General features: G+C 46.1%; 2 protein-coding genes and 1 pseudogene across 26 annotated transcripts in view; all 3 read right to left on the reverse strand.

Moving 5' to 3' along the window:
- ST3GAL3 (ST3 beta-galactoside alpha-2,3-sialyltransferase 3) overlaps positions 1-20,116 on the reverse strand; it is a 231,794-nt gene extending 211,678 nt beyond the window's left edge. For 10 of the 22 annotated variants that reach the window (XM_007979064.3, XM_007979059.3, XM_007979060.3 and 7 more), the window contains exon 1: positions 19,959-20,116. Coding sequence is in view for 8 of the 22 variants with exons in the window: in XM_073007385.1 (XP_072863486.1) it covers positions 19,566-19,767 (202 nt within the window). In the remaining 14 variants the exon portion in view is untranslated. Of the gene's footprint in view, positions 1-19,519; positions 19,939-19,958 lie in introns of those variants that run through there. The other 12 variants (XM_073007390.1, XM_073007388.1, XM_073007393.1 and 9 more) reach the window with 10 other exon arrangements.
- Positions 10,827-10,919, reverse strand: LOC119626324 (U6 spliceosomal RNA; annotated as a pseudogene).
- A 2,023-nt stretch (positions 20,117-22,139) lies between the features above and the next one.
- The window catches only part of KDM4A (lysine demethylase 4A), a 56,841-nt gene continuing 55,439 nt past the window's right edge, over positions 22,140-23,541 (reverse strand). For all 4 annotated transcript variants that reach the window (XM_007979045.3, XM_073007382.1, XM_007979047.3 and 1 more), the window contains one exon: positions 22,140-23,439. In XM_007979045.3, the coding sequence (XP_007977236.1) occupies positions 23,299-23,439 (141 nt within the window). In that variant the 3' untranslated portion in view covers positions 22,140-23,298. The remainder of the gene's footprint in view (positions 23,440-23,541) is intronic.

Consider the following 23,541-nt stretch of genomic DNA (forward strand, 5'->3'; position numbering starts at 1 on the left):
TACACACACAACAATTTTAAATATAGAGAGCAGCTCAGGGTGCTATCTTAGGCTTTCTTACTTTCTCATTCTGCAGATATCCCCAAAGCAATGCCACTCTCTTCTGTGACCTCATTTACCAGCATTATGCTGACTCTTAGTCCATTTGCTTTTCCATAAAGAAATACCTGAGGCTGGGCACAGTGGCTCATGCCTGTAATTCCAGCACTTTGGGAGGCTGAGGCAGGCAGATCAACTGAGGTCAGGAGTTCAAGACCAGCCTGGCCAACATGGCGAAACCCCATCTACTAAAAATACAAAAATTAGCCAGGCATGGTGATGTGTGCCTGTAAACCCAAATACTTGGGAAGCTGAGGCAGGAGAATCACTTGAACCCAGGAGGCAGAAGTTGCAGTGAGCTGAGATCATGCCACTGCACTCCAGTCTGGGCAACAGAGTGAGACTCTGTCTAAAAAAAAAAAGGAAAAAGAAATACCTGAGACTGGTATATAAAAAAAGAAAAAAGAAATACCTGAGATTGGGTAATTTCTAAAGAAAAAAGAGTTTATTTGGCTCACAGCTCTGTAGGCTGTATAAGAAGCAAGGCACCAGCATCTACTTCTGATGAGAGCTTCAGGGTGCTTCCATGCATGGCAGAAGGGGAAGGGGAGCAGACATCATATGCCAGGAGAGGAGAGGTCAGGCACGGTGGCTCACGCCTGTAATCCCAGCACTTTGGGAGGCGGAGGCGGGTGGATCACCTGAGATCAGGAGTTTGAGACCAGACCGGCCAACATGGTGAAACCCCGTCTCTACTAAAAATACAAAACTTAGCCGGGTGTGGTGGTGTGTGCCTATAATTCCAGCTGCTCAGGAGGCTGAGGCAGGAGAATCGCTTGAATCTGGGAGGCAGAGGTTACAGTGAGCCCAGATCACGCCACTGCTCTCCAGCCTGGGCTATAGAATGAGACTCTCTCTCAAAGAAATGGAGGGAAGAGAGAGAGGGAAGGGTTGCCACCCTCTTTTAAATAACCAGCTCTGAGGGAGAAGTCACTCATTATGCAGGGACTGCACCAAGCAGTTCATGAGGGATCTGCCCCCATGACCCAAAGACCTCCTACTAGGCTCCACCTCCAACACTGGGGATCAAATTTCAACATTAAATTTGGAGAGAACAAATATCCAAACTATGTCACTATCCCAAAAGTTACATATTCAGTCTAGATACCCTTCTGAGTTCCAAGTCCAAGTATGTTAACTTCTTGCTATACCTCATCATCTAGATGTTTCACCCTGAGGAACTTCCTCTTCCTCTGGCATTTACTGTCTCAATCAAAGTCAACCCTTTCACAGACGCTTCTACAAGAAACCTGGAAATTAGCCTTGACACTAGACTCCTCCTCACTCTCATCCTGCACATATAATCAATCAAGTCCTACAAATTTTATCTCCTAAATACTTCCTGAAACTACACATCCCTCCCTCTTCACTGCCACCATCCTAATTCGAGTCACCATAACCTTTTGCATGGACTACTACAATAGCCTAGTAATCCTCCTACTTGCCCCTGCCCAATTAGTTCTCCACACAGCAGCCAATGTGACAGGATTATTTCACTCCCAGGCTTAAACTTCACAAATTTCCCATTATCTTTAGGGTAAAGTCCCAGACTCCTTAAACAAAGCCTAGGTATCTGGCCCCTTCCCACCTCTCCTCCACATCTCTTGCCACCTCATCTCTTTATGAGCCTGCAACATGGAGCTTCTCTCGGTGTTTTCAACTTATCATGCCCTTCCAATGTCAGGCTGAAGCCCTCCTGATCCCACCACTTCATCTAGCCAACGCCTTACTTACCTTTTAAGTCTCAGCTAAAACCTTAATTCTGTAGGGAAGCATGATCTGTCTCCAGGCTTCAGGTTAGGTCTCCCTGTCATATATTCCTACCACACCTATATATCCCTATCCCATTACACTGTGCACTTATAATTTTATAAGTATTTACAATAATTTGGTATTTATATTCTGGCTGATCCAGGCAGGGAACATGTCTATTTTGTTCACCATTTTATCCCTGGTAGGTGCTCAAAAACTGTCTGTTGACTAACTGATTATTCAATCAGTTACAGTATGCTTGAAAAGAAATACATAAGGGGGCCGGGCATGTGGCTCATGCCTGTAAGCCCAACACTTTGGTAGGCCGAGGCAGGCAGATCACCTTAGGTCGGGAGTTCAAGGCCAGCCTGACCAACATAGTGAAACCCTGTTTCTACTAAAAATACAAAATTGGTCAGGCATGGTGGCACATGCCTGTAATCTCAGCTATTCGGGAGGCTGAGGCAGGAGAATCGCTTGAACTCAAGAGATGAAGGTGGCAGGAGCCGAGGTCACACCATTGCACTCCAGCCTGGACAAGAGCAAAACTCCATCTCAAAAGAAAAGAAAAAAAGAGCCAGGCACAGTGGCTCATGCCTGTAATCTCAGCACTTGGGGAGGCTGAGGCAGGCGAATCACCTGAGGTTGGGAGTTCGAGACCAGCCTGACCAACACAGAGAAACCCTGTCTCTACTAAAAACACAAAATTAGCTGGGTGTGGCAGTGCATGCCTGTAATCCCAGCTACTAGGGAGGCTGAGGCAGGAGAACTGCTTGAACCCAGGAGACAGAGGTTGTAGTGAGCCAAGATTCAGCCATCGCACTCCAGTCTGGGCAACAAGAGCATGAAACTCCGGCTCAAAAAAAAAAAAAAAGAAAGAAAGAAATACACAAGGTATAGAAAACTAGATTATCTTAATTAGCCATAAAAGGAACACTGTAGGCCAGGCACGGTGGCTCACGCCTGTAATCCCAGCACTTTGGGAGGCTGAGGTGGGCAGATCACGAGGTCAGGACATAGAGACCATCCTGGCTAACATGGTGAAACCCCATCTCTACTAAAAAATACAAAAAAATTAGCCGGGCATGGTGGCAGGCACCTGTAGTCCCAGCTACTCGGGAGGCTGAGGCAGGAGAATGGTGTGAACCCGAGAGGCGGAACTTGCAGTGAGCCGAGATCACGTCACTGCACTCCAGCCTGGATGACAGAGCGAGACTCCATCTCAAAAAAAAAAAAAAAAAACCAAACAACAAAAAAGGAAAATTATATAAAAATCTGAACTCACCAAAACAAACTGCACCAAACTTGCTGTTCCTAAAACATCCCACAGTATGATTATTTTCTGAACTATACATACAGTAATTTTTAGGTTAGTCTAAAATGTCAGAATTCTGATGATCTTCAAATATCAGCCATAATGGATATGAACTCAATTATGACAAAATCATGCAGAACAAAAAACCACAGAGTATTTCCAGCGCATGTCTCCTGTAAATATTTTTTTGCCAAGATAATTAGAAATTATTACATAGTATTTATTACCCAGCTTTCCAAACCATTTACTGAAAAAGCTTATGAATTTTTTGGAAATGTTTTTGCTGAATGCACCCCTGCTATTTAGACAATATGCATGACCAAGGAGATTTAAGTAGTTAATTAACAAGCAATCTATGAAATCATTATATTCAGAAGCATTGTGCACTTCCTAATTACAAGTCACTGTTAGGGACAAAATAATTAATATTGATAATATTCATACAGCATTTACTGTGGATCAGCCACAGTTCTAAGTTTTCTAGGAATTAACTAACCGAAGGTTCTTAATAACTCTGGAACTTATTCCCATTTTACAGAGAAGAAACTGAGGCACAAAGAGCTAAAGATTTTGTCCAAAATCACAGTGCTGATAAGTGGCAGAGCCAAGATTCAAATCCAGATGATCTGGCTTCAGTCATATATCATACTGCTTCTCTAAATAACAAGTTATAGTAGAATAATAATAAAAAGGAATCAGTACAGAATCTACACAAAAATACTGAAACAAAAGAGGAAGAAAGGAATTAGTACAGGAAGGGGAAAGGGTGAAGCATGGCAGATGAAGACCATACAACAGAAAAAATTCCCTCACAGAACTGACAAAGATCATTAACAAAGATCCTTCCAGTCCCACCCACCCCCGAATGGCTCTGTAAAATGAGAGCTAGGGGCAGAGACTAAAGGCAAATCTCAGAGGAAAACAGCAAAATGTTTAAAATAAAATAAAATTATAATAGCACTCCGAAAAACAGTGAACAAAGAAAAATAACGCCATCACAAAAACGAAAGTCTTCAATGGGACAGAAGAAAGTAGACATTGCTGAAAATACAGTTAAGAGCCATGAAAGTCAAGAATGGTTAAAAAATAAAAAAAAAAAATGAGCAAGACAATGAAAAAAGAATAAAAAGTTAAAAAGATTTCCAAAACAGCCCAGTGGCTCATTCCTATAATCTCAACACTTCAGGAGGCCAGTGGGGGAGAACTGTTTGAGCCCAGGAGTTCAAGACCAGCCTGGGCAACATGGTGAAACCCTGTCTTTACAAAACAATTTTTCAAAAATTAGCCAGGTATGGTGGCACATGCTTGTAGTCCCAGCTACTCAGGAGGCTGAGGTCAGCTTTAGCCCAAGAGTTCAAGGCTGCAGTGAGCCATGATGGCATCACTGTACTCCAGCCTGAATGACAGAGCCAGATCCTGTCTCAAGAATAAATAAATAAAATAAAAAATTAAAATATTTTCGGGGGGCAAGGTGGCTCATGCCTATAATCCCAGCACTTTGGGAGGCCGAGGCAGGCAGATCATGAGGTCAGGAGTTCAAGACCAGCCTGGCCAACATAGTGAAACCCCGTCTCTACTAAAAATACAAAAATTAGCCAGGCATGGGGGCGCGTGCCTGTAGTCCCAGCTACTAAGGAGGCTGAGGCAGGAGAATCACTTGAACCTGGAAGGCGGAGATTGCAGTGAGCTGAGATTGTGCCACTGCACGCCAGCTTGGGCGACAGAGCAACACTTTGTCTCAAAAAAAAAAAAAAAGGGTTTTCAAAACAAACCCAAAAAATCAAGCAAAAACATGTAGCAATGGAAATCATAGGACGTCGACCACAAACATAACTGGTATCTGAAAGAGGGAACCAAGCAAACGGAACAGAAAGAGATCCAAAAACAGATAATTAGAGGGAATGGGGCTGAGGGCAAGCTCGCCCAAAGATACAGCTTCCAAGCTTCTCCAAACCACAATAGCCAAGGTGGCAAGGATAATCTGAAGATCTCAAAAGGAAATAAAAAAGGGACGGGTATGCTGAGATCCCAATTATCCACTGTGCCAGTCACAGACTTATTTCGCCTCTCGACTCCAAATTCATCCTTTTTGACTACCCTGCAAAGTTAATTTGGGCCCTTGAAATATTTTTCTTTTGCCAGCTGGAGTGAAGTCAAGCATTGTCAGTAGAGGGTGCTTGTGAAACATTGCAGAAAGAAAAGGGTTTGGCTCCCAGCTCCCAGTGTGCTCTGCTCAGCAGGCCCCAGCAACATCCATGGCTTTCCAGGGTCCCACAGTCAGCAACCTTCCCCAGGAGCCCTCTTGGGCAGTTTTGTAGTAGAGTACCTCAGCTGAGACACCTAACTGTAAACAGCTTTCCTTAGCACCCTAGAGGGCAGATTTCTGGCAAATTCTGCCACACAGCATCAGTCACTTCTCTGCCATCCAGTGAGACACTACACCAAGTCTGGATCTCAGCGGGGGGTGGTAGTGGCAGTAGAGGAGGAAGAGGGCTCCTTGTCCGGTGCTCTATCTCAGCCCGGGGTGGTGGTTGCTCCTTATATCTGCTATTTCTATATTCTTTAGAGCTCTCCTTATCTCTTTTTCACAGCTTTATTGAGATATCCTTCACATACTATACAATTCACCCAAAGTGTACAATTCAGTGGCTTTTAGTATATTCAGAGTTCACAAAGTTGTGTGAACATCATAATTTTATAACTTTCTCATTACCCTAAAAAAGGTAACCTGTACCCCTTAGCTGTCACTGCCTCTTCCCCAAAATCCCCTATTCTCCCAGCCCTAATCTACTTTCTATCTCTATGGGTTTGCCTATTCTGGACATTTCAAAATGGAATCATACAATATATGGTCCTTTTTGATTGGTTTCCTTCAATTAGCATAATGCTTTTTTTCCAGATAGGCATAGAGAACCAATGCAGAGCACAAGGTTTTCAAGGTTCAAGCATATTGTAGTGTGTATCAGTACTTCATTTCCTTTTTTTTTTTTAAGAGACAGGGTCTTGCTCTGTTATACAGGCTAGAGTGCAGTGGTACGATCATGACACACTGCAGCCTCCAACTATGCGGCTCAAGTGATCCTCCTACCTCAGCCTCCCAAATAGCTGAAACTACAGTCATGTACTACCACGCCTGGCTAATTTTTTACTTTTGTAGACACAGGGGTCTCACCTTGTTTCCCAGGCTGGTCTTGAGCTCCTGGCCTCAAGCGATCCTCCTGCTTCAGCCTCCCAAAGTGCTAGAATTATAGGCATGAGCCACTATGCCTGGCCCAGTACTTCATTGCTTTTTATTGCTGAATACTATTTCATCCTAGGAATATGCCATATTTTATTTATCCATTCATCAGCTGGCAAGACATTTGGGTTGTTTCTACTTTTTGGCTGGATAATGCTGCTATGAACCTTCATGTACACATTTTTGTATGGACATACTCTTGGGCATATACCTAAGAGTGGAACTGGGTATGTAACTAGAGCCGCGGTTTGAATATGTCCCCCAAAAAAGCGTATATTGGAAACTTAATCCCCAGTACAACAGTGCTGGGAGGTGCAGCCTAATGAGATGTATTTAGGTCATGAGGGCTCCACCCTCATGAACGGATTAATGCCAATCATCAAAGGGCTTGAGGCGGTGAGTTCAGTCTCCTTCTCCCTCTCCCTCACTCTCTCTTGCCCTTCCAGGTCCTGCCATGAGATGATACAGCAAGGAGGCCCTCACCAGATGCCAGCCCCTTGATCTTGGACTACCCAGCCTCCAAAACTGTAAGAAATAAATCTGCTTTTTATAAATTACCTAGTCTCAGCTACTGTTACAGTACCACAAAATGGACTAGGACATCTAGAATGAAATCTCCTGGTTGTATGGTAATTCTACGTTTAACTGCTTGAAGAAATGACAGCGTGTTCCCCAAAGTGGCCATACATTTTACATTCCCACCAGCAGAGCACTCCAATTTCTCCACATTGCCAGCTCTAACACTTACTCTCTTTTTCTTTACGAGACAGGGTCTCACTCTGTGGCCCAGGTTGGAGTGCAGCGGTATGACCTTGGCGCAGTGCAGCTGCAACCTCCTGGGCTCGAGCAATCTTCCTGCCTCAGCTTGTTGAGCAGCTGGGACTACATGCCCGGCTAATGATTCTATTTTTTGTAAAGATGGGGTCTCACTGTGTTGCACAGGATGGTCTCTAACTCCTGGGCTCAAGTAATCCTCCCATCTCAAATCCCAAAGTGGTGGGATTATAGGTGTGAGCCATCGCTTATTCTTTTTTTTTTTTTTTTTTTTTGAGACAGAGTCTTGTTCTGTCGCGCAGGCTGGAATGCAGTGGCGTGATCTCAGCTCACTGAAATCTCCGCCTCTCGGTTTCAAGTGATTCTCCTGCCTCACCCTCCAGAGTAGCTGGGATTACAGGCGTATGCCACCACACCTGGCTAATTTTTGTATTTTTAGTGGAGACGGGGTTTCGCCATGTTGGCCAGGCTGGTCTCGAACTCCTGACCTCAAGCAATCCGCCCACCTCAGCCTCCCAAGCCACTGCTTATTCTTTTTTTTTTTTTTTTTTTTTTTTTTGAGACAGAGTCTCACTCTTTGTTGCCCAGGCTGGAGGGCAATGGCATGGTCTCGGCTCACTGCAACCTCAGCCTCCCAGGTTCAAGCAATTCTCGTGCCTCAGCTTCCCGTGTAGCTAGGATTACAGACACCTGCCACCACACCCGGCTGATTTGTTTTTGTATTTTAGTAGAGATGGGGTTTCACCATGTTGCCCAGGCTGGTCTCGAATTCCCGAGCTCAGGCAATCTGTCCATCTCCTTCCAAAGTGCTAGGATTACAAGCATAAGCCACCATGCCTGGCTCCAAGCCACTGCTTATTCTTATCTGCTGTTTTGATTCCAGCCACCATAGAGTGTGAGGTAGCGTCTCACGGTAGTTTTGATCTGCACTCCCCTGAAAGCTGATGATGTTAACTATCTTTCTATGTGCTTATTTCTTTACTTCTTATTAGCCAATCTTGCATTACTCCAACTCTCTGTAATAGTTCAGTAATCCTTACATTAAACCTTATCTAGTCAAGTTACCATGTGATTTATCTTTTAATTGGATCCAGACTCCTGCAAGATGAGTAGTCAGTGACTTCCTGAGTAGAAATCAGATGATCTACAACGGTTTTAAAAATAGAGAACAGAAGAGTAAAGCTGAAAAATACTTTGTCACTGGCCAGATACTCCCTTTAGAAGTAGGTAAGAGGCCTAGTGTGGTGGCTTATGTCTGTAATCCCAACACTTTGGGAGGCCGAGGCAGGCAGATCACCTGATGTCAGGGGTTGGAGACCAGCCTGGACAACATGGTGAAACACTGTCTCTACTAAAAATACAAAAATTAACGAGGCGTGGTGGTGGGCCCCTGTAATCCCAGCTACTTGGGAGGCTGAGGCAGGAGAATCATGTGAACCTGGGAGGTGGAGGTTGCAGTGAGCCAAGATCACCCCACTGCACTCCAGCCTAGGTGTTCAAGGCAGAGGTTGCAGTGAACCAAGACTGCACCAATGCACTCCAGCCTGGGTGACGAGTGAGATGCCATCCTAAAAAAAAAAAAAAAAAAAAAAGCTGTAGCAGAAGGATAAAAACATGTATGGGAACTTTAAAAACCTTCAACTCAAACAGTGGCTTTTTTCTATTGAAGGAAGGATAAGGGAAAAACACATTAGGAAGCCTTTCAGTAAAAATGTAATGTCCTCTTTCTTTAAAAAATAAAAAAAAAAAAGCAAGATGGCATATTAGGATTTAATGATAGCTGGACGCAGTGGCTCATGTCTGTAATCCCAGCACTTCGGGAGGCCGAGGTGGGCGGATCACGAGTTCGGGAGAAGGAGACCATCCTGGCTGACATGGTGAAACTCCATCTCTACTAAAAATACAAAAAATTAGCGGGGTGTGGTGGTGGGCACCTGTACTCCCAGCTACTCGGGAGGCTGAGGCAGGAGAATGGCGTGAACCCGGTGGCGGGGAGCCTGCAGTTAGCCAAGACTGCGCCACTACACTCCAGCCTGGGCGACAGAGCGAGACTCCATCTCAAAAAAAAGAAAAAATTTAACAATAGGGCCAGGCACAGTGGCTCATGCCTCTAATCCCAACACTTTGGGAGGCCAAGGTGGGTGGTTCACCTGAGGTGCTGAGTCCAAGACTAGCCTGGAGTTTCAGCCAACATGGAGAAACCCCGTCTCTACTAAAAATACAAAAATTAATCGGGCGTGATGGCACATGCCTGTAACCCCAGCTACTCGGGAAGCTGAGACAGGAGAATCGCTTGAACCCGGGAGGTGGAGGTTGCAGTAAGCCAAGGTCGTGCCATTGCACTCCAGCCTGGGCAACAAGAGGGAAACTCCGTCTCATTAAAAAAAAAAAAAAAGATTTAATGATGATATAATTATTTGTTCTGTTCTTGTATGTGTAAAACACATCATCAGAAAATATAGGCCGGGCACGGTGGCTGACGCCTGTAATCCCAACACTTTGGGAGGCTAAAGTGGGTGTATTACTTGAGTTCAGGAGTTTGAGACTAGCCTGGGCAACACGGCAAAACCCCATCTCTACAAAAAAATACAAAAGAAAAAAAAAATTACCAGGGCATGGTGGCGTGCACCTGTAATCCCAGCTACTCAGGAGGCTAAGACTTGAGCCCAGGAGGTCAAGGCTGCAGTAGCTGTAATTGCATCCCTGCACTCCAGCCTAAGCAATAGAGCAAGGCCCCATCTCAAAAAAAAAAAAAAAAAGAAAACATAAACGTTAACTTTCCTTGCTATTATTTCTGAAACTTTACATGTTTTAGGCCTATGCAGTAGTTCCATATTGTTTATCTCCTCATATATTTTTTTAGAAAGGAAAGACATATTTTAGAAAAACTATGCTGGACTATTGCAAAGTAAATAGAACTACGCTAGCAGCTATGCCATCTTAACAGTCCCAGCAAAAGCCATTATTACACACCTGAGTAAAGCTGTGGGCACACAGGGAGTGGTGCCTGCCCTCAAGGAGCAGAGTGATGCATGCAGTTATGGTATAAACAAGGAACAGATGTTATGAAATTATGGCAATTAATAACTGGGAAAGCTCAGGAAAAGCTTCAGAGGTGTTGCCTGAATTAAACTGACTCTGGGAAGCTGAAGCAGAAGGGCAGGAGAGGGATTATAAGCCATGCTAAGGAGCCTGAAATTTATCCCATTGGCAATGGGGAACCACGTACATAGAGAAATGACATCAATCTGTTTTAGAAAGGCTGCTTGTGTAGCAATATGGAGAACAGACTGGAGAAGGCTACGCACAGAGCAAGAAGAGGCCATTATAACAGCCCAGGTCATTTGCCCTCAGAGGGGATGTACACCTTGAAGGGCACTCAACGTGATTCAGCAGGGTATTGGAAGAAAAATACTACAACTCCTATTTATAAACTTCTCTGGTATTTAATTTCATGGACACTGGCCTCCTAAGTCCCTGAGTCAGATGTCTGTGGCACATGAGGTTCAGGAAGACTCCTCAGGAAGTGTGAAAATTCCACAGCGTGGAGCGTGTGGTACTGCCACTCACTCATTCACATCCTAATGTAGAACAGTTCATGCAGTATAGATGACATCAATATGGTTACTTTCGTAAAAATTGGATGTTAAAAAGTTTTTTTATGGAACACTTCATAAATTTGTGTGTCATCCTAATCTTCTCTTTATCGTTCCAATTTTAGTAAATGTGCTGCCAAAGCAAGGCCGTAATAGGATATTTTAAATAGGATCATAACTAAACTTGACAATGAGACAGTGAGAAACTCTGAAACGTGCACCATGAAGAAGTTTTCCAGTTATCATCTGTTTTAGAACTTAAAGAGCAGTTATGTATTTTTCTTCTACAAAAATGTTGCTGTTCTTAGTTTGGTGACCTTTCCTGGGATGGCAAATGTAAGTAGCATGGCACCTAGCAGATACTCCAAATAGACAAACAGCTGCCCTTCCAAGATAAACATCTATTTCGGTTGATGCAAAATTGTGGTTTCTGCCATTAATATTATCAAAGGCTAGAAACTAGCTGTTTTTTAAAGAAAACTGTTGAGTGCATTTTGAAAATAGATGTTTTTAATGTTTCCATCCTTACGTTGTTACCAAAAGAATATAAAAGTCACACAAAAACTCCTATCTATATACCAGCAGTTCTCAAAGTGTAGTCCAAGGACCCTCAAGGGTCCCCAAGACCCTTTCAGGGGGTCCACGAGTTTAGAACTATTTTCACAATAATTCTAAGACATTATTTGCCTTGTTCACTCTCGTTCTCTTATGAGCGTCCAGCAGTTTTCTAGAGGTTACATAACATGATGAGGTGACCACGATTATTCTCCCAGTTAACAGTATGTGTGCTTGTGGGTTACTGTGATTTTTGAGACAGGGTCTCACTCTGTCACCCATGCTGAAGTGCACTGCCATGATCACAGCTCAGTGCAGCCTCAACCTCCTAGGCTCAGGCAATCATGCTGTCAGCCTCCCTAGTAGCTGGGACTACAGGGATGTGCCACCATGCTTGGCTAATTTTTTAATTTTTTGAAGAGATGTAGTCTCACTATGTTACCCAGGCTGAACTTTTTTTTTTTTTTTTTTTTAGACAGAGTCTCACTTCGTCCCCCAGGCTGGAGTACAGTGGCATGATCTCGGCTCACTGCAACCTCTGCCTCCCAGGCTCAGGCAATCTTCCCACCTCAGCCTCCCAAGTAGGGGGGACCAGAGGAGTGTGCGACCACGCCTGGCTAACTTTTTTGTATTTTTGGTAGAGATGGGGTTTCACCATGTTGCCCAGGCTGGTCTCAAACTCCTGAGCTCAAGCGATCCCCCCACTTCGGCCTCCCAAAGTGCTGGGATTATAGGCGTGAGCCACCGCTCCCAGCCAAGAACATTTTTTATCATTTTTTTTGTACTCAGTGATTTTTAAAACATTAAATATCGACAGACAATACTCACAAAGATGAAAGTTATTTGGGAATACGCAATAATTTTTAAACTCTAAGGGAAACCTGAGACTAAAGAGTCTGAGAACCACTGCTACATACTTTAAATCCTCAGTAATAGAATTTCCTGACTTGTTTAACATATTCCAAACAAAAGGGTTCAGTGTTAAAAATACATGAACATGCCACCTTTCAGTTACTTTGCAAGAAAAACTGACATCAAGGAAGAGGAAATTTATGATATATAGACAAATAATAGGCCAAGGCAGTAGATGACATTTCATCAGAGTAAAATAAATTAAGTCCTACAGGAGTTCAGAGAGGAGGAACTCATGTCAAGCCAGGATGATCAGATAAAGAATCTAATGGAGAATAAATATGAACTAAACTTCCATTATCATCTTTAAAAAAATCATCAGAAGATGACTGAGGAGGAGCAAAATTTCAGGGGGAAAGAAGTCAACAATGACAGGCCAAGGAGAAGTGTGTATGTTTTAGCAACCCCATCCGGTGAGATTTTTTTTTTTTTTTTTTTTTTTTTTTTGAGACAGAGTCTCGCTCTGTCACCCAGGCTGGAGTGCAGTAGCCTGATCTCAGCTCACCGTAAGCTCCGCCTCCCACGTTCACACCATTCTTCTTCCTCAGCCTTTCGAGTAGCTGGGACTACAAGCACCCGCCACCACACCCAGCTAATTTTTTGTATTTTTAGTAGAGACGGGGTTTCACCGTGTTAGCCAGGATGGTCTCAATCTCCTGACCTCATGATCCACCTGCCTCGGCCTCCCAAAGTGCTGGGATTACAGGCGTGAGCCACAGTACCTGGCCTACTTTTTGTATTTTCAATAGAGACGAGGTTTCAACACATTGGCCAGGCTGGCCCCGAACTCCTAACCTCAGGTGATCTGCCCGCCTCAGCCTCCCAAAGTGCTGGGATCACAGGTATGAGCTACTGCACCCGGCCCGTATGGTATTCTTATCAACTGTCTCTTTTTGATCTCAAAGTAATTCCCTTATGCCTAACACTCCCAGCCCGGCATCATCAATCACTTAAAATGCATATCCCTGTTAGTATAATGGTGAGAAAAATAATAAAATAAATGCATAAATAAAACCACAACGTGGCGGGGCGTGGTGGCTCACGCGTGTAAACCCAGCACTTCGGTAGGCAGAGCCAGGCAGATTGCTTAAGCCTAAGAGCTCGAGACCAGTGTGGGCAATATGGTGAAACCACATCTCTACAAAAAATACAAAAATTAGCTGGGTGTGGTGATGCGTACATGCCTGTGGTACCAGCTATTTGAGAGGCTGAGGTGGGAGGATCACCTGAGCCTGGGAGGTTGAGGCTGCACTGAGTCATGATCATATCATGCCAGTGCACTCCAGCCTGGGTGATGGGGTGAGGCCTTGTCTCAAAAAAAAAAAAAAAAAAAAAAAAAAAAAAATCCCACAATGTTGGCATCTTTTTTTTTTTCCCCACAATGTTGGCATCTTTTTTTTTTTTTTTTGAGACGCAGTCTCGCTCTGTCGCCCAGGCTAGAGTGCAGTGGTGCGATCTCGGCTCACTGCAAGCTCCGCCTCCCAGGTTCGCGCCATTCTCCTGCCTCAGCCTCCCGAGTAGCTGGGACTACAGGCGCCTGCCACCACGCCCGGCTAATTTTTTTGTATTTTTAGTAGAGACGGGGTTTCACTGTGTTAGCCAGGATGGTCTCAATCTCCTGACCTCGTGATCCGCCCGCCTCGGCCTCCCAAACTGCTGGGATTACAGGCGTGAGCCACTGCTCCCGGCCAATGTTGGCATCTTTAGGCAGTGAGATTTAAGACTAGTGATCACCTACCATGAACCAGGTAATATACTAAAGATTAGAAATATTACAACTGTTGTTTTTATTGTTAAACTATTGTTTGTATATATCTATTAATAGCACAAGACCAGGCTTTTTATATCTATTCCCTCCAATCCTCAGAGCAACCTTGCAAGGTAGGAACCTTTGTGCTCATTTTCCAAATTTGAAAACCAAGAAGACATGAGATTCTGAAGCCTATCCAAGGTGACACAATAGAAACTGGTGAGGCTATTACTGAAATCCTGGTCTGCTGCTCATCTAGCCCTAGGAAGTACACAGACATGCCCCTCACATATTGCAGCAGCCTAACCAGCCTTCCGTTCAGTCTCACCTCATTCTAACCTCTCATCCTGCATAAATATTTTATGACTCTTGTGTAGTAGGCATGGTACTATGGCTGCAAACCTCAGAACTCCCCACATGAGGGAAACAGCTATTCACTATTCTGCCTCTTCCACACAGTGATGTTCCTGAAAGGCGAAGCTGATAAAGTCTCTATCTTCGAATCCTTCAGTGGCACCTAATCACCTTCAGGATACAGCTCTAATTCCAGAACTCACAAAGACCTTCACATCTATTCTTGACCGATTTCTGCAGCCTCATTTCCCACACACTCCCCAAACAGGCTCCGTACTCCTGCCACACCAGTGTCTTTAGGATGTAGCCACATTCTTTGCTTCTAGGCCACGGCACACATTGTTGCCTGTGTGAAAAGCCTTTTAAACCCATATCCACCCAGCTAGTAACTACTGATTTTTCAAGATGTAGGTCAGATGTGAACTTCCTTAGAAAACCACTACTCATATTCCCCATGATATCAGGTGCGCTTTTAGAAGATCCCACAAGACCCTCAACCACAGCCCTTGTTATAATGTATTCTAACTGCATCTGGTTATAATGTATTCTTTACTTGCTTCTGGTCCTACTAGACTGGAGGCTCTTTGAGGCCAGGGACATGTCCTTCATACCTATCAAGCCACCACCTAGCACAGAGCCTGGCAGAGCTCATGTTCAGTACACATTTGTGGAATGATGAGAGCACCTGGTCTAGGAGAGACAGAAATGTATACAATCACATGAAATAATAAAAATGTGAAAATAAGATACAGTAGGGATGCTGTCCAAGGGAGAAAAAAGGTGGGGAAATCCAGGGGAACCCTTCTACCTGTATCTCTGAGGGTTCCTTACCTGATTTCTCAAGTTTCTTCTAATCTTGCTGCAGCTAGTTAGAAGCACTCTGATCACGAGTGCTTACTCTGAACCATGTGCTCTGCAAAGCATTTTACATGAACTGACTTGTTTCTCACCACTGCCCAATGCATTTCACTGATGAGGAAACTGAGGCTCAAAAATAAGATTCCTGCTTAATGTCAGACAACTATTAATAGTGGAAGACCCAAGATCTGAACCCAAATCTTCTGTCTCCTGAACCAGGGCTCCAACCGGTACTGTTTCTACTGTCTGTCAAAAGTTTTCACCTCCTCCCCAAATACCAAGTTGGCTAGGTTCAATTAAACCAGTAAGGTTAAACTAAGATTTTTTTTTTTCTTTTTTTTTTTCAGATGGAGTCTCGCTCTATCGCCCAGGCTTGGAGTGCAGTGGCGCAATCTCGGCTCACTGCAAGCTCCACCTCCCAGGTTCACGCCATTCTCCTGCCTCAGCCGCCTGAGCAGCTGGGACTACAGGCGCCCGCCACCACACCCGGCTAATTTTTTTGTATTTTTAGTAGAGACGGGGTTTCACCGTGTTAGCCAGGATGGTCTTGATCTCCTGACCTCATCATCCGCCCGCCTTGGCCTCCCAAAGTGCTGGGATTACAGGCGTGAGCCACTGCACCTGGCCTAAACTAAGATTATTTTTTAATTTTCACCATTTGAGTGAAAATGCACCTAAAATTATTACACATTTCCCGATTTCTTATAAATTGAATACCTTGAATATAATTTAACTTTTATTTTTTGCTATCTCAGAACCACTGCTGTATTTGTTACTAAGAATGCTGTAACACAGTAAGTTTTGTAAAAGACATTCTTCAGGAATGACTGTTATAACCGAGATGTAACAGATTGCCCTTTTATCAACACCCTTGGCCTGTGAGCACTTACAAGTGCTTGTAAGAGTTTTGACTCTGAATCTACCACTACCCCATGCCTAGTTAGAGCTATCATTTCTTGCTACTGTCAATGTTTGCCTCTAGCAGTCCATCTGATGTGCTACCTCTAATCTTCAATGGGCTGTGTTACCACAGATGAGGTAGCAGTCATTAGTGCTATGCACCAAATATTTCTGGCTCTTTGCTTCCCAGACATATGCCAACACTGAAATTCTCTAACCTTCTTTAAAGTTAGGCATGGCTGTGACTTCCTTTGGCTAATGAAAATGTGAATGAAAATGACATGTGCCATAGGGGGACAGAAACTTGAAAAGCCAGTATCCACTTGACCACTATCTTTTCATTTAATCAAAATGGTCATGGCAGTACCATATTAAGATGGAGTTTCTATCAGCCTCAGTCCCTGAGTGACTGTGAAGAGTTTCCTGTACACTCATGCTGGACATGTCACATGAATGAGAAGTCAAGTTTTGTTCTGTTACGCCACTGAAGTCTTGAGGTTTTTGTTAGTGCAACCTAATCCAAGGTATCTATATCAATACAGATCTCTCAGTAAGGGATTCGCTCACATAAACAACTTTATTTATAGATTTTAATGACAAACATTTTGTCTGGATAAAGAATTATCTTTGCGTCCATCCTGGTTCAAAGCTATTTTCAATATAAAATATATTTGCCAAGTACCTACTATGTACAAAGTTGGATGATGAAGAGGATAGTCTATGTCTTGAAATAGCTTCAGTCTTATATTGTGAGTAGAAGCAGGATTTAAGGCAGTTATCGCAAAAAGGCAGACTCTAATGTTATGGTGGTTTAAACTTTAAACTTAAAGAGGAGAGACATCTCATCTAGATGGGAAGAGAAGTACAGACAAGCTTCACAAAGGAAGTTCTGTATCAAATGGCCCTGAAACACACATAAGAACAATTAGGGTCAAGGAGACTACTTAAGATAGAAAAAGCCAACATGAGCAAAGATATAGAGCACAAACAGCAAAGCACAAAGAGCAAATAGTTCCACTGACCTGGAAAATATGAGAATGGCAAGAAATCAGTTTGCCCGTATTGCCCATGCCAGGCTGGTCTGTGCCTAACCCAACAGATAATGGGGAGCCATTCAAAGTCCTGGCTGGAGAAGTGACAAACTTGGAAGTGATGGCAGTACAGATAATAGAGGGGAGGAAGGAAAAAAATGTTAGGGAGTTTCTGTGGTAATTCACAGGAATGGTCCAATGGCCCCAAATCAGTGTGATGACAGTAGGAGTGAAAAGAAGCAGATGCCAGACTGAGTACGGAGGCTCATGCCTATAATCCCAGCACTTTGGGAGGCCAAGGTGGGCAGATCACTTGAGATCTGGAGAATTACTTTAACCCGGGTGGTGGAGTTGGAGTGAGCTGAGATGGGGCCACTGCACTCCAGCCTGGGCGAGAGAGAGAGGCTCTGACTCAAAAACAGAAGCAGATGCCAGAAACAGTGTGGAAGTAGGGTCAACAAGAGCTGGCACCCAACCAAAAACACAGGGGAGAAAAAAAGAAGAAAAATAAGAATAAATTTAAGGTACAGCTTCTGGGTTGAGAGAACTGTTATTGCAAGTAGCTGAGGTGAATCAGAAAAGCGACAATGGGCTAGGTGTGGTGGCTCACGCCTATATTCCCAGCACTTTGGGAGGCTGAGGTGGAGGATTTCTTTTTTTTTCTTTTTGACTGAGTTTCACTCTTGTTGCCCAGGCTGAAGAGCAGTGGCGCGATCTCAGCTCACTGCAACCTCCCAGGTTCAAGCGATTCTCCTGCCTCAGCCTCCCGAGCAGCTGGGATTACAGGCACCTGTCACCACCCCTGGCTAATTTTTTGTATTTTTTTTTTAGTAGAGACGGGATTTCATCATGTTGGCCAGGCTGGTCTTGAACTCAAGGTGGGAGGATTTCTTGAGCCCAGGAGTTCAAGACCAGCCTGGGCAACATGGCAAGACCCTGTCTCTACAAAAAAAAAAAAATTTTTTTTTTTTTTTAATTCGCCGGGTCACCTGCCTGTGGTCCCAGCTACTTGGGAGGCTGAGGCAGGAGGATCGCCTGAGTCCAGGAAGTCAAAGCTGCAGAGAGCCATGTTCACTGCACTCCAGCCTAAGTGACAGAGGGAGACCCTGTCTCAAAAACAAAGAAAAAGTGACAATGGTAAGTAAAGTGTTACCATATTCCTGATAGTCAGCTCCAGCTTCCTTGGAAATAAATTCTATTACTTGTTTACTCTTTGCACCATACAGGACAAAGGTACCTCTTGGATTAATGCCATCAACCCACCTTTTGTGCAACCTCATATCCTGCTTTTTCTACTAAGAAACTCCCTGCAACCACCCATGAGCATCTCAGGTTCCCCTGCACCTTTGCCATCCTCACTTTCTCATCTGCTCACTTCTTCTTCTTCATCCAGCCAGGCCTACCCACTCTTCATGACCCAATTCAAGCCTCAGCTTCCCTGTGAAACCTTCCGCAAACACACTGATTTCTCCTTTTCCCAGTTTCTCATAGTACCTACCATCTTGGAATTCTAGAGACCATATCATAGTTGTCACTGTCATGTGTGTGCTTTATTCCCTCAACTATATTATAGGCCCATTAGAACAAGTTTCTTATCTTAAATGGTTTTGAGTTTCCCCTCAGTCAATGCCTTGCATAAAACATATACTCAAGAGGTGTTCCATTGATTGACACAAAGTCTGTTAGTCTCTAAGAACATGAATGCCTTGTTTCATCATTAATATTTTATTTTTATTAAGCCATGGTTAGACAGACATGTGAAATGAAGAGATTCACCACTTAGTATCTCAAAATATTCTTAAGAATTTCTAATCATAGGAGGAGCTGTTATTGCCCTAAGAGATTATTCGAAAATATCATTTGGTAATAAATTTCTGTGCCAGCTTCCTTTTAATCCTCTGTTGACTTGAAAGTACACCAAACATTTCAGAGATCATCTCTACAAGATAATTCTGACTTAGAAACAACCTAATTTGTCATGGGGACTATCTTACTTTTAGTAACCTAGTAAGAGTTTTTTCCTACCTTCATGTCCAGCTATCTATAATTCACAGTACATCCACTGAAAAGTTTTGAGTATTTTACTTTCTGAGGTAATAGCTGCCTTCATTGGTCCCCCATTCAATTAATTACATTCAGTTATCAGACTTCACTCCTTCCTCATACGTGAAGGAAACATAAACAAAAAAGAGGCTTACTGAGGAATCATAAAAATGGACATTGTTGTAAAAAGGAATCCAAAATGTTCATGGGACACTCTCCTAACCAAATCTGCTCTTCTCTCTAAGACATATTCTCTTGCCAGCAAAAGCACCGAGGAGACAACGGGGGAAAGTGCCAGAAGGAAAGGAAGCAAGAGAGGCGTACTTTGCTGATCGAACTGACCCCGGTTCTGGCCCCCGCTAGAGCAGTAAGCAATGACAACGACTACCCATACGCTGCCGATTCCCGCTCAGGCGCTCCCTGGACTTTTCTTTCCTCTTCCCACAGCAGGGCCCGAATGATGGTGTCGGGGCTCTGCGCCAAGGTGCGCAGCGCTGCGGGGTCTCGCACAGAGATGACCTCAGACCTCCTGGCCCGCGTCCGGGCGGCCTTTCCCCCAGGCTCGGCGGCCCCCACCCAGGCGAGGTCATCCAGATACCGGGCCCCCAGCCCGAAGGACGACTGGGCCGTGCCCCGACCCCTCCTTCCCGGGCACTAGCGCGCGGGCTCCGCGCCCCGCCCAGCCCGGGAACCGCGGCCGGCGGGGGAGGGGCCGGGCGGCGCGGCGACCGTTATTCGCGGTCAGCCATCGCGCCCCGAAGCGCACCGGGCAGGCCCTTACCACAGCGGAGAGGGAGGCAGGGGGAAGGTGGCGCCCGGCCCGACGCGGGGCAGGAAGGCGGAGGCGGCGGCGGAGGCGGCGGCGACAGCCGCGGGGGACCCCGGCGGGCGCCCACGACGCGGTGGGCTGCATGGGCGCCGCCATAGTGGGGACGCAGCGGCGGGCGGAGCGCGCGGCCGCGACCCGGTCGGGAGCCTGCGACCAATGGGCGCGCGGAAGCCGGGCGGAGCAAGGGCCTGGCCAATGCGGAGCTGCGCTGCCCGGAGCAGGCCAATAGACGCAGGAGCCGCGGATTTGCCGGCCCGCCCACCCCGCCTACCACGGGACCAGAGCTGCGGCAAGTGCGGGGTCAGAGGTTTGCGCTGTTGGAGCGCCCCAGCTTGCAGGTTCAGCGCGGTAGTCTCTCCCGGGCACGTCGAGCCGTCTAGAGGAACCCTCTTCCCCCGGCTTCACGGCCCAGAGGACGCACGGCTCTCTCCCCTCGAGAGCCTGTTTCGTCGCCTGCGCGGGGAACGCAAAGTGCTGGGGTAGCCACCGCCACTTCACACCGAAGAACATCTCATCTCGCCCACCAGGTCGTGAGCGCACCCAGTCCGCTCACTGAGGCCGAAAGCTTCAGACCTCCGTGGGCCCTGGTGGGCAAGGGGGCACGGAGATGAGCGTTAAGAGACTCGTAGAACATTTTTAGTCCGGGTATGGCACAGGGCCTCCAAGCCCCACGTACACACTTTGCAGCCCTGCCACCCCACTTTTTCATTCCTGCGGCTGAGCCCTGGTGTTATCCGCCTGGGGTGGGATTTAAAACTATATTCCTCAACAAAGCTGGGGTGGTCTTTAAACTGCAGCCTTGGATCCAAAGGCCCTACCTTACTGAGGGAAGGCAGTTTGCCCTACAAAAACGCTTCTGGGAGGAGCTACCTAAGGCAGGAAGGGACTGGCAGACCAGGAGGTGCCGCTTTTGGCTGGGGCCAGTTCTCGAGGTCGACCCGACTGCATAGGCAGCCAGTAGGGGGGAGAATAGACCGGTCTGTGTGATTTGGATCACCTGAGTTGCGGTTTCCTAAGAGTTATTACGTTGACCAAAATAAAAAGTGGTTTCTGGAAAACTGGTCAGCCGTTGAGTAAAAACTGCTGGGATTAAACCCAGCGCCCACCGCTGGAGGAAGTGGGGTCATTGAGAAAGGTAGGGACCCTGTGTAAAAAGGCTGGTGAAGTGTTCCTCTCTTCCAAAGATGGATGGATTAGTGGATTGGGCTCTCTCACCATCCACTAAGGCCTGGTTCTGCCCAGCCTTCCTTGCTGCATCCCCTGGGAATCCTCAAGTGGCGTGTGGGGCGGGGGGGGGGGGGCGGGAAGGCCAACTTCCCTCTCTGGGCCCCAGGAGGGAGCTGACATAAAAAAAGATCACCTCCTGCACCTTTCTCCACCATGAGATACCAAGTAGCAACCACCTCTCACCCGCAGGGACACAAGGAAGCATCCAGAGTAGCTGAGCTGACCCAAGCCTCTCCCGCACCTGGACAGGGCCATGCCTCAAGAAGTGCCTGGCTGTTCAAGGGCCAGCCGGTGCAGCTCCGGGGCGCCCAAGTCCTGCACCTTTTCATTGCCCCCCTCCCTGTTCTATGGTTCCCCATCCTTGTCCAGTTTCACCTCAGGGACCCACCAGCCAAAGGAGATTGCATCTTCCCCCAGGGAAGCTTCTCACCAACTAGACAGCTCGGAGAGCAATCTGAGGATCCCACTGGAGGTTAGGTCCCTTGCTTTTCAAGCACCTAAAACGCACCCCGTTCTTCACACTGGTTCCACAATGTGTATATAACACAGATACTGGCATGAACTTAGGCCAGCTCAACGAAGATGTATCAAATGGGGCAGCAGTGAGACACTCTGTTGAGAGGACTCATTGGTCTGGTGCTTCCTGTTACCTCGTCCTGCCTGTCTCTAAGGCAGAGCAAGCACAACAAAGAGGTGCTCAGAGCCAGAAGTGTCCCGGTTCCCATGACCCACCATACTTGGCCTAATACAGAGCTTGACAAGCAAAGGACCCACTCTCTGGAATTTCCTAGGGACTGCCTTACTGATTTGTCTTAAAATACACAGTCCTGCTCCAGAGCCTATGACTAGATACACCCCCCAGCCTGACGTGGACCACTTGGGCTCCTTGGGGCAGACAGCCAATCCTCTGCTCAACACATTTTATTGCTAAGGACAAGGTGATGCACCAGTTTTCAAAATAATTTGGTTTATAGTGTTCATACGTAACAAAAAAGGGGAAGTATTATAAATCTGATTCTTGTATACACAGGGTATTGGTGTGAAGCCCTCCAACCCTGGGCCCAGGCAAACAAATTCTCGAGGAGCAAAAACCTGTTTAACCCCTTCAGTATTGCCCTCTAGTCCCACCCCCACCCCAAAATCAGCTCCCTCCCACCCACAGTGGGCCTCCAATGGCCCCAGTTTTTTCATCCTAACCCTACAGTAAGCCCCTGCATGATTGCAATTTTCTGTTGACAGAATCACCCACCAGGCTCTGCCTGCTTCCATCATTAAAATCCCCGCTTCAGGGTAATCCCCACCCACACCCTCTAATACTTTGCCACAGGGGCTCTGCACCTAGAGTGTTGTGGGCACACACCCATGTAATCCCCATGTTCTCCTTCAGGGGAAGACAAAGAGGTGGCATCAGCTCCTTAGCATCTCAATACTGCAGCTCTGCCAGCACTGTCTTGAGGCTGTTCCAGGCCTGGACAGATGCCACACCCATCTCCAGCCAACCCCTAGGAGCCCTTACTCAGCTCAGCTGAGGGCAGAATTTCACATTTTGTTTGCCCTGCATAGGCAAGGAAGAAAGTAAAGGCCAGGGGCTGGCAGAAGCTGGTCCAGACCAAACATACATACACACACACACACGCGCGCACACATACACACACACATACACACATATAAATACAAAAGTAGGGGTTGGGGCAAGTACCAGCACCTCGGCCTAGTAGGTGCAGGTGATAGTTATGAAGCTAAGTCCTAGGCCAGGAACAGGGCAGCCAGTCCAGCCAGCACAGTTGACCCCTCTATGGACTGGGGCCAGTGCAGCCACAGCATTCCAGTGCTCAGCCCCGTAGCTGGCAGATCAGCAACTGCTGCCACGTGCCCAGAAACGGCTCGTCCTTTCGCTACAGCGGAATGCAATGAGGGTGGGTGGGAGGATGATGGGTCGGTTATTTCATTCCTTTTCTTTTTACAACTTCACTTTCAGAGACTTCAGAGTTCCATGTCTGCTGTGCTGTGGAACCCAGAGTGCTCTTGCCTGGATGGCTGGGAATTCCTTGGACCCTGGAAGCACCTACTCCATGATGGCCCGGTATAGTGCAGGCTCAATATAATCTTCCCGGTATCTTGAGTTGATAACTCGTTGCCGTTTCTTTTCTTGCTTAACCTCTTTCTCTGTGAAAATCTCATTGAAGCGCATGTCTGAGGCTACTGACTATAGAAGAATAAGCAAGCCAAATGTCAGCTACCCTAAGAAAAATACAAAGGGATGCATCCTTGCCTTGTTCCCTCCCTCCAAGACAGGAACTGGAGACAC

The sequence above is a fragment of the Chlorocebus sabaeus genome, chromosome 20, assembly GCF_047675955.1.
Source record: "Chlorocebus sabaeus isolate Y175 chromosome 20, mChlSab1.0.hap1, whole genome shotgun sequence".
In the NCBI taxonomy this organism is placed as follows: domain Eukaryota; kingdom Metazoa; phylum Chordata; class Mammalia; order Primates; family Cercopithecidae; genus Chlorocebus; species Chlorocebus sabaeus.